This window comes from Rhodamnia argentea, chromosome 6 (assembly GCF_020921035.1).
Source record: "Rhodamnia argentea isolate NSW1041297 chromosome 6, ASM2092103v1, whole genome shotgun sequence".
Classification (NCBI taxonomy): domain Eukaryota; kingdom Viridiplantae; phylum Streptophyta; class Magnoliopsida; order Myrtales; family Myrtaceae; genus Rhodamnia; species Rhodamnia argentea.
This window is the reverse complement of record NC_063155.1, coordinates 28,921,141-28,932,516: the sequence shown is the minus strand read 5'-3', so window position 1 is coordinate 28,932,516 and position 11,376 is coordinate 28,921,141. Positions and strand designations below refer to the sequence as shown.

General features: G+C 38.4%; 1 protein-coding gene across 3 annotated transcripts; it reads left to right on the top strand.

Moving 5' to 3' along the window:
• Positions 1-1,431: 1,431 nt before the first annotated feature.
• Positions 1,432-11,163, top strand: LOC115726148 (protein CHROMATIN REMODELING 19). 3 transcript variants are annotated; one of them, XM_030655906.2, is made up of 12 exons: positions 1,433-2,141; positions 3,212-3,329; positions 6,739-6,779; positions 6,904-7,154; positions 7,231-7,411; positions 8,081-8,266; positions 8,419-8,592; positions 8,686-8,844; positions 9,440-9,508; positions 9,588-9,724; positions 10,271-10,489; positions 10,611-11,163. In XM_030655906.2, the coding sequence occupies exons 1-12, from the start codon at positions 1,560-1,562 to the stop codon at positions 10,771-10,773; spliced, it is 2,280 nt and encodes a 759-aa protein (XP_030511766.1). In that variant the 5' UTR covers positions 1,433-1,559; the 3' UTR covers positions 10,774-11,163. The 3 variants fall into 3 exon arrangements, with proteins under 3 accessions (XP_048136476.1, XP_048136477.1, XP_030511766.1); XM_048280519.1 differs by lacking the exon at positions 8,081-8,266 and having other exon boundaries at positions 1,432-2,141; XM_048280520.1 differs by lacking the exon at positions 10,611-11,163 and having other exon boundaries at positions 1,432-2,141; positions 10,278-10,414.
• The last annotated feature ends 213 nt before the right edge of the window (positions 11,164-11,376 follow it).

Here is an 11,376-nt window from a genome sequence, read left to right as displayed (position 1 = left end):
GTGAGGCCGATTGAGAATATACAAATAATCAAGTTTGAGGGTCATCACGGTACATCATAAAAGTTTAGTTTTGATAAACGGCACAAAGTTTATGATTTCTGTTCTTTCTTTTTTGAAATCGGGCCTTGAAAACAAAGTAAACATTAAAACTGAAAAACATATGCATCCAATAATGGTCGCTTTTATCCATTTTTCTTCACCTTTCTTTCGTTGCCTGAACCGGAAGACATATTTATTGTGTTCCATTCATTTCTCCCGCACCAAGTAAATCAAAGTTGAGAAATAGGAAACAATCCAAGTCCAACCTGGGGTCCGTGGTCAGATCAGAGGAATGTCTAATTGGGCCATGAATGGAGAAGGCCTAAGCCCCATTCCCACTCAGCAATAGTTTCGAATCTAGCTGGTCTTTCCCATAAAAAAGAAAAGGGCATATCTCAAAGTCAAATATTCCTACCCTCCACCTATTTATGGTTGACCGTTTATTGTACAAACCAAAAGTATAAATTTCGAGGGTCCGGTTGCTTGGAAAATACATAAAGAAAAAATGTCTAAAAACATTAGTTTGTATTGTTTACAAAAGTAAATGAATAGTAAATATTTTCATCGTATATGAATATATCAATACATAAATTATATCAATAACAATAAAAATTTATTAATTAATTATATCAAACAATATATGAATTGTTCATTTTTTTTATCGAAACAAACATACCTTGAATGCTGCTATCACTTTCCCTCAGTCACATTCAATATCAACATAATTTTTTCGTTAGATATTGATTTAAATGTTTAACATAATTATTTCGCCAAAAAAGAAAAAACACAGATAATCTTTTCTCATTCAATATTTATTTAGGCTAGTTGGGAACTTTTTACGATGAATTTGATTTTTCTTTGGCACACACAATAGAACTTCGATCACTACGGAATTTCTAAATATTTTCAAAATTTACGATGACGTGCATGATAAATCTGTTTTGCAGATGACCTTTTAAGTTTTGGCAAGAAAGGCAATAAAAGCCTTTTGATTTAAAAATGGTGAGGTGAACGTGTTTGTTTAGTAAGCTTTTTTTTTTTAAAAAAATTCAACAGTTTAGACTGTTCGACTCTTAATACACCAAATCTTTCAAGATATATAAAAGTAGGCCCAATTATAAGATACTAATTTTTTTTTTGTTACAAACATTAAAAATTTAGTGTTTACCAAAAAAAAAATTTAAAATTTAGTTCTTAGTTTGGTTTCTAATTCTTGCTGTTTTTCAAGCAAATTTAGAGAAGCCTCAATATTTTTCTAATTTACCTTTTCGAAAAATACGTTTTTTTTTATTGCTTCTTTTTTCATTTATTTATTTATTTTTGGTCAGTGCGTCCTTTTCATTTAGGAGCGCACTTTTTCGTTCCGACCTTTCTATTAAATGCCGAGTCTCCGCGCAAATGGCGTCTCTCCTCCTCACTCCTCCTCCCCTCCTCTCCACCCGCGACATTGATCTCCTCCTAGTCTAGGGTTTTCGCAGCACCGTCTTCCTCGGTCGTCGAAAGTTCGCCATGCGACGGAGATGAAGCGAGCATTCGACGAGCTCACGGAGGGGGACTGGGGAGGCCTGTCCAGCTCCTTCAAGCCCTCTCGCGTCCTCAGGAGACCCCCGACGCCCCCGCCTCCCATCGAGTCCTTCGCCTTCCGGGGAAAATCGCGCGACCCCCGCTCCCCGAGCTCTTCCGGCCGAGGAGTCGGCGATCGCGTCGAGATCAGTAGCTCCGATAACTTGGATGACGACGATGTCGAGCTGGTGGACTCCGTCTCCCCGCCGGTGGCGAGTCGTGGCCGCCGGTTTATCGTCGACGACGACGACGATGAAGAGGAGGAGGAGGCGGGAATGGGGAGTAAGGTGGAGAGCGATGGGGATTTGGTCGATGTTTATGATATAAGCTCCGCAGAGGACGAGAAGGAAGAGGAGGTTGGGGTGGAGGAACTGGGAGAAGAAGAAGATGTGGTGGAGGATGATGATGTGGTGGGGAAGGCTCTGCAGAAATGCGCCAAAATTTCTTCGGATTTGAAGAAGGCGCTTTATGGCTCTTCCGTCGCTTCATGCGAGCACTACTCCGAAGTGGAAGCTTCCTCTAATCGGATTGTCACTCAGGTTCTCTTTGCATTTTTCCATCATCCCATTTATTAAGTTTTGGACCGTTGGTTGCCCGGCATTTTCGCTCCTTGCTAGTTTTTGCCAAGGTTGGAGTTTTACGATGTGATGGAAGCTTGGGGGACGAGGATACTCTGAGTGTTGATTAAAGTTGGTTTATGATTTTTTTTTTTTTTGGGGTTTTGGCGCGGCTATGTGTTTATTTTTAGTTGTGGACGGAAGGAGTTGTTTGAGTTAAAGAACCTTGGCTAATGACTAGGTGAAATGTAGGATTTTTCTGGGCTGTGTTGAACATTCTTTTTCTTCTTCTTCTTTCCCATCTAGACATGCTTGTTACGTTGGAAAGCTGTTATTTCCCTATATTTTATCAGCTGCTATTCCGCTGGGCTGAGTGATGGAATGTTTTATGGATCTCTGTAGTATCCTGGATTGGGTTGTTAATGTGTAGAAACAGCTGAAACTGAATTCAATTATTCTAGGAAATTAATTGTTGACGATCTGCTGTCATTGAAACTGCAGCTCAAGCCAATTTTTTAGGTTTTTGTGCTGAGTTATCTTACGAAGCTGCACTACACCATCGGTGGCAGATGGGTGGTTGTATGAGGGCAGCTTTCACACTTTAACTAATATTGCGCTTCTTCTTTGAATTACCTAACCAGAAAACTTGGTGCTATAATTTCATGGAGAACTTCTTGTAGTTTAGGAGCAACTAATTTCACTTCTTCCAGATCTTGTGTACAGAGAGTTAATTTCTATCAGGAGTAGTAGGTGACCAAGCTTGAAACTTGAACAATAATATGGGTCCAAAAGTTGTTTACAATACGTAGCCCTTTTCCTTTAGCATTCCATGATGTATAGAGAGACAAATTGGATACTTTAGTTCAATTGATTGATGTCATGCGTAGGAATTATGAAGGTTGATATGGTTGGGTTTCCTTTAAACATCGTCTTTCTATTTTTTAATTGTGGTTTTCGATTATCTGCAGTAATGGTTCTCCATTGGGAGCGTGAGAATATAGACATATTTTTAGCCGGTCTTTATCAAGTTCCCTTTGACATTGACTCTGCAGGATGATGTTGATGCAGCATGTGGTGCTGATGATACAGATTTTCAGCCTGTTCTGAAGCCTTATCAGCTTGTTGGTGTCAACTTTCTTCTTTTGTTGCACCGGAAGGGTGTTGGAGGAGGTATTGTGAATCTTTTCAACCTTCATTTTACATGCCAACAGTTCATTTAGGACCTAAACGGAATGAATATTTGTTTTAGTACAACTATCATTGAGAACTTAGCTCATGTCTTTAATATGCTTCATATTCCTACTGTATTCGTTAGACTAGATACGGCCACAAGAAAAGCTTGCTGTATGAAGTTTGGGGAAGCCGAGCATCACATTCTTCTCTTTATTTGCTTGATGAGATTGGGAAAGGGGACAGTGAGACTCGCATTGGAATCAAGTGCTTGGGAAGGAGTGGCAACTGCCAATCCTATATCTTCATGGCCTGTTAACTTTTGGTTCTTCTTGTCTTCTGTGGTCTTTGATTGTGCTTCTGGACGTGGCTGCCTAGGCAGAAAATGACGTTACATGCGCAAGCTTAAAGTATTAACTGTCTGCAACTTGAAAGAATGAGTGATATTCCTAGAAATGGAGGAGAAAAGAGTAATGACATTATTGTCCATTTTGTTCTAGAGAATTTCCTCTTTTTATTCTCACAGAGAAAGGTTGAATATAGTTCTTCGATTTCTCCAAGAAAATAAGAATAATGAAAATGACGAAAGTTGTTTGGTTGACAGGTTTCACTATGGGAACTCCACGAGCTTGTGGGTTCCGGTAGAATTTGTCATATCAGTAATTTAATTTATAATAAGAGATTGCTACTTGATGTCACCACTAGTTTCTGTGGAAGCATAACACATTGTAAAGTTTAGAGAACCCACTTGCTTTTAGGTGGCGGGATTGCTTAAAAGTATTATTTGCCCTTTGAGGATGTCGATAGAAAAGTTTTAGATAGTGGTAGTTATAGATCTTGTCAATGCATTTGAGACGATCTGCAGAGAATTTCTTTGGGTGGACGACTGGAGTAGAAAGTGATATAGTTGCAACATCTAGGATATACCCTATGCATCATGGATGTTGCTTAGTTGACCGAAAACGAAGGGATGAATTAGGAAGTCTCTACAGCAGTATCCTTTGTTTAGGTTCAGTGTTCAAGCCCTAACAGTTTTTCCTTAGTACTGGATAACATGGTGCTGTCCCTTGATGTATGCCTTTAGGGAAGGACACATTCATTGTGGGTGAAATCAAGCTTGGAGTATATTTGGAGCTTGAAGCATGACAGGAACTCTTAAATTTGAGGATTCATGTTCTACTAAGTACCAAGAAGAGCATATGAAATACGACTTTACTAGAGGGTTATATGCAAATAAGGGGTCTACTGCAAATGCTCTTCTCTGATGAATAACGATATTCTTTAAAAAGGAATAGACTATGAGAACTCAAATCATGCAGAAAAGATGATGTTTGGATATCTAAGCAAGAAGGACGACGCTGATCATGCATCAACAGGCAATTGAAACCTGTTTGGTTTCTGGAAATTTGTGAAATTTTCTGTACTCCTTTTCATAGAGAATTGTGGTTTTCAAACGGGACACAAAACTGGACAAACTATGAGTAGCTTCCTGTTGTTTTTTATTGTCTTCATTCAATGAAATCAAGTGGATTTGAAGAAACAAAGAAAGAATCTCTTCTATTTTTTATGGATATAAATACGATTTTACTTTTCTTTCATAAAGAGGATTTTCATTTTCTCTTAGCAAACATGTTTTTGTCAAAATGGATATTTCATTTTCATCATCCGCGGAAAAGAAGACTGAAAAGGTTCTTTCGACTTAAACGGGCCCTTTTGTTGCTGTATCCAGGATGGGGAAACTCTTTTGAGGTGGCCTACTCATGCAATGAAGATATTAAGATGCTTCATTAGGATAAAAAATCCAAGGTGAAAAGAGGGAAGGGAGGCCTAACAATGTACCAGTAAAGCCCTATAGAGGACCTTGAATATAGAACTTACCACTTAAAAATTGTTTGATAGGACTAAATAGTTTGAATGATATAAAGAGCAGAGAGTTACCTAGATCCAGATGTTCTATGTATTGTGGTTAGCAAATTATCTATGCCATTTGACTAGAAAGAGTGTTTGAGGGATAAAGCATGCTTAGTCGGGTTGCTCATTTGGATTGGCTACTGTTGGAAGCATTCAATTGGATTATTCGCTTTTAATAGGAGAATTTAGTAGTTCTTTTATTGTGTCTCTTATTTCATCAGCACATGGCATATAATTAAGTCAATTAAGTAATAGCAATAGAGAACCAAGTCATTCTTGTAGCGCAAAAGCTTATATTCTTTTGGAACATGTTTGCACCGTTAGATTTATGTTGACATCTTTAAGTGCACGTGTATGTGGTGTGGTTGAGGGATCCCCATTTTTGGTGATTGAGAGAGTAAGAGTATGAAAACCAGAATGATGTACCCGGATTGTAAAAGTGTGGGGGTGCAGCAATCCACGTCACAGTTATCTAGCCAGTTCCACTAAGTGCAAGAATGCCCAACTGTCATAGGTGTTGTGAAATCCACACTTGGAACTGGAATTAGGAATAACTCCAAGCAACATGATTGTACTGTGCAATATAAACATCTTGTCCAAGGACATCTCATAAATCATTTTTATCGGAAAGTAAAGTCATTTAGCAGCAAAAAGGAATAAAATCATTTGTAAAAAATTTTGTAGTGTAAAAGTTGTACTGGCCTTCATTAAGGCAGAGGCACCTTATCTAGGCAAAAGTAAATCTGCTGAAATGACCTTACGAAGGGTTTGGCTTTTGTCTACTGACTTGTTTGGGTGATTTTGGATATAGGGATATCCAAGATCACATTAGAAGGATCAAAGCAAAAGCAATTCAGAAGGAACAGCAATTCAAAATAATGTTCTTTTAGATTTCAAGGGCAAGGAAAAGAGGACAACTTTCTTAAAGGAAACCTCATTCAATATGAGAACAGCTTCTAATCTGAACAGAGCCCTTAAAGACTAATAATAGACATAAAGATCCTTAAATCAAAGGAACACTTCCTAGGAAAGTAAAACTAATACTATAAGGACTCTTAAAACTGAAGTGAGACCCAAAAGGACTCTAAAACAGAACTTAAGAACCTGCTATATTGACTTGAACAACACGAGAACAATAATATTTGTTAGACATTGTCCTAATCAAATAAAAACGGAAAAGGACTCTAAAAACACAAATAAAAGATTTACTACAGTAACTCGAACAATATGAGAACCGCAATATTTTGTCGCCTTTTTAATGGTCCTGCGTCACTTTTTGTGCACCAGTTTTGTTTTTGTCTCAGGAGAGAGGGGGTTTAATGGTTGGTAATGCAGACAGTGTCATGCTATTCTCTTTCTTTATTTCATGTTGTCAATCACTTTTTGAGGGTTTGTTGTGTATGTCAGCTTAGTACTTCTTCCCCTTTCTCTGCAGAGGGGCAGGGGGTGCTAAAATAGATACATCCTAGCTAATGGTGCATCTTTGTACTCCGTGCAGCCATCTTAGCAGATGAGATGGGTCTTGGGAAGACCATTCAGGTAATCACTTTTTTCTCCTTTTCTCTTAAAAGTATTTGCTTATGCTTTTGCACTATCTTTGAAGATTGTGCTACATTTTTCTATTCACAGACTATTATATACCTCTTTTTTGGCTTCTTTGCAGGCCATAACATACTTAACATTGCTGAAACACTTGAATAATGACCCTGGTCCGCACTTGATTGTATGCCCTGCTTCTCTTTTGGAGAATTGGGAAAGGGAACTCAAAAGGTGGTGTCCCTCATTTTCAGTATTCCAGTATCATGGTGCTAACCGGTCAATCTACTCGAAAGAGTTGACCTCACTGTCGAAAGCAGGATTACCTCCTCCGTTCAATGTGCTTCTTGTGTGTTACTCTCTTTTTGAACGTCACAGGTTTGATATCTCTGTCTTAGGTCGTCTGCTACCAACTTGAGAGATGTCCATTACTGATTGTTGATAATGATTGCAGCGTCCAGCAGAAAGATGATCGCAAAATTTTTAGACGTTGGCGGTGGAGCTGTGTTTTGATGGATGAAGCCCATGCATTGAAGGATAAAAACAGTTACAGATGGAAAAACTTAATGTCTGTTGCACGAAATGCGAATCAGCGTCTAATGTTGACTGGGACACCCCTACAAAACGATCTACATGTATGCTTAATGATATTTCTTTTTTAATTCAATTTCCTGAATTTTATAGATGCCTGAAAAGTTGATAGATACTTTATGTTAAATATAGCATTATTTTAAGTTTCTGTGTCCCTCTGGTTGTTGATGTCTCTGTGGAAGACCTTGTCATACAATTTGAAGCCCGTATATTTTCATTAGTTGAACTGGGAGACAACTTAATCAACAAAAAGGCTGAAAAGAGCCATGAAAGAATGGGCTACACTTGACAACCTTCTTTGAGGATTATAATAAAGAGTGAAAACATTTTAGTGTACTCTTTTTAATATTTTCAGCAATCAAACCTCCATGCGACAGTTACATAATGCTCTTTGTGCTCAATTTTTTTCTCGTTGATATTTTATCTATAATTGGAAGAATTGCGGAAAAGCTAGCAAATATTGAGATTTATTGCATGGGTGGGAGAGATTGAGGGAAAGTCATTGGGGAAAAGCACAAATGAAAAAGCCATGTGCATGGTAATCATGCGGCAGTCCAGCCCAAAACAACCCCAAGAACCAACTTATAGCTTTGCGATGATGTTTGTTAAATAAAAAAAGATGCAATTGCTCTGTATTAGAGGTAATGCAGTTTCATTAGATATTGTAGGTTGTGTAATGTACTTTGTACTCACTCCCTTGGGTTTCTTTGTAGGAATTATGGTCACTGTTGGAATTTATGATGCCTGATCTTTTTGCAACTGAAGATGTGGACTTGAAAAAACTTTTAAATGCTGAGGACCGAGCCTTAGTCAGTCGTATGAAGTCCATTCTGGGCCCATTTATCTTGAGACGTTTGAAATCTGATGTTATGCGGCAACTTGTTCCTAAGATACAAAAGGTATGGATTTTGTTCACCCCTAGCAGATAGTAGTTTTAGATAGGTTCAAGCTCTCTCTCTCTCTCTGAGTGTGGGCCAGTTTCACTTTTGTTCTTTTTTTTTTGCCTGCCAGTGCTTCATTCTAGAGTGTCTCGGTGTTAATTCTTGCATAGGTTGAGTTTGTGACAATGGATCAGCAACAGGAGGCGGCTTATATAGAAGCTATTGAGGAGTATCGTGCCGCTTCAGGAGCTCGTTTGGCAAAATTTTCAGGAGATTGCCTGAGCAATATGAACAAAGTTCTTCCAAAGCGTCAAATTTCTAACTACTTTTTCCAGTTTCGGAAGGTGCTGCATCATATTTGTGATGTTTCGTAAACACAGACGCTGTAAGGATTTCATGACTGAAATGTGTTTTGTCTTGTCTAAAATTCGATGCAGATTGCAAATCATCCTTTGCTAGTAAGGCGGCTTTATGATGATGGTGATATTAGTCGTTTCGGTAAGAAGTTGTATCAAAAAGGCGCCTTTGGGTTTGAATGTGGTTTGGAAAGAGCAATAGATGAAATGAAGAAGTACAGTGATTTCTCCATTCATCAGGTATTTCTTAGTGGCATAAACTACATATCTATAATGAAGTTATTCATATGATTCTCATGTACAACTGCTCTTATTGATTACTTATCTACTGTCTGCATGATTGGTTGACAATTTTATTGCAAGTGACTGTTGATAATCTTTCATTCCCGCCTATTATCTGGCATCAAGAAGAAAATAAAGATGGTGGTAGCCCTATTAGAAAGTGATCCATCTGATTATCCGTACTTTTTTTTGGCCAGCTGACTATCCTTAACTTAACTGCTTTTTTTTAATGATATGCAGTTGTTTATTAGCTATACTTTCAGTTGTTGCAGTTTTTTTTTTTTTGGGGTTAGAAAGTGTTGCAGTTGGACTAGTGTTCTTTCTTTCAATACTATTGATGGACATCCCAGTATATGAAGCATCTTTTTCCTGCTTGTCTCATTGCCTACGACATGAAATTTTGAACGGGAGCAGTCAATAATTTATTTGCATTGGCACTTTTATACCTATTTGATCAGAAAGAAAGTTTAATTTACTGTAAACTTACTTACTGATGATTTATTGTGCTTTTTAGCTTTTTACACTGATAGGTGCCATAACTTTATTTGTGCAGCTTTTACTTTGTTATGGTATCGATGGGATTCTATCAGAGGAACATGCCATGCTTTCTGCTAAGTGCCGTGTATGTTTTCATCTTATATCATATCAAGCTTAATTGGACCCAGTCCTGCTTATAATCAGATCTCTTAGCTACTTTACAGGCACTGACTGAACTTCTTCCTGCACTCCATAGAGATGGTCATCGTGTCCTGATATTTAGCCAGTGGACCTCGGTGCTTGATATCTTAGAATGGATATTGGAAATTATTGATGTTACATACAGACGCCTTGACGGAAGGTGCTTCTGTCTGATTTCCTTCTCTCTAGTCATTTTTCTGCATACATTGGTTGCCTGCTATCTTTCTTGTTTGCTTGCTCCTACTTACTGAATGGTGGGAACTTAATAAGCAAATTGGGGTAATGCTACATTGAGCAGAAGTGATTTTATCTCTTTGATCTTCTATTGTGGTTGCCTAAGTAAATGCATGATCTTGGGAGGGAATTTATGTTCCCCAGTAGTAAGTTCTCTTGGCCGTGTCCAGCCTTCTATCTCTTCAGGTTGGGCTAGTATGTTATCTCGTTGAAGCAGGAATTTCTCAAGTTCTTTGTTGATTGAAGTTGTTCTCATAATGGTTATTTCTCAAGCATGTCTTGAGTATTGTTCCCCCCTTTGGATTCCCTTGTCCACAGGAGCAGTTGGATCAATGCCTATATCTTCTAAAAATGCCTTAGTACTTCCTGGATTGTCATTTTGTTTTAGGTCATTGCTTCATTGTAAAGCGGGGTTTAATGTTCATGCATGCTCTGTAAAAGCACTTTGTTAATTTGCATATGAAACTGCCAGCACCCAGGTGACGGACAGACAAAGCATAGTCGACACTTTCAATAATGATACTTCCATATTCGCTTGCTTGCTTTCGACGAGAGCTGGAGGACAGGGTTTGAATTTGACCGGAGCCGACACAGTTGTCATCCATGACATGGATTTCAACCCACAAATTGACCGACAGGCAGAGGATCGCTGTCACCGAATTGGCCAAACAAAGCCAGTAACTATATATAGGTGCAGTGCTGATGCCCCCACTTCTGAGAAGAAAATTTTGTTATCTCCTACTCATCGTTTTACTTGTTTTTGTGATCACGATTTTTGTTAAATCGGGATATCTGAACCGAATTCTGTTCAGGTTAGTGACCAAGGGTACAGTCGATGAGAATGTTTATGAGATTGCAAAAAGGAAGCTGGTTCTGGATGCTGCTGTTCTGGAGTCTGGTCTTCGGGTAGATACTGAGAAGGATACCGCTGAGAAGACAATGGGGGAGATACTGTCTGCACTTTTGCTTCCCTAGAGGTTAAACAACAAATAGGTCGACAGAAGTTCACGTTATTAGAATCTTCTGGTTATTTTCCTTTCATATTTTTGGGTTATGGTTGGGGCATATGCCATTTTACTTTTCTGATGATCTCCCAATAACACTGGTACTATGACAGTAAATTTGTATATTTTAGGATTAACTTTAGAGCTCAGAGAGAAAAGGAATTTTGAGGAGGGAGATTTGTAATATTAAATGTTGAGAAGCATCTGTATTGGGGGCCTAAATTGGGCTCTCTGATAGAATTGAATGTTGGCAGAACTATCTTTATCAAGTGATCAACTGTCTGTTAAAGAGCTTTCGATGTGGACCTCTCTCGGACTTAGTATATCGATAGAAGCAAATATCGACAGGCATTACTCTTATTGAATGATCATTTGTCTGTTAGCTATTTCGACCGCATCTCTCTCAGAAATCAGTTTTCCTACTTGGAATCATACTATATGTTGTCAAAGATGGCTAATCAGCTCATTCCTCTTTGATCAGCTTAAGCCTTTGATGTACCAAATCAAGGTCCTAGGCCTATTTCCGTTCGCAGATTCTGCCAGATGACGCCATAATCTTTCTGGTCAATAAAGG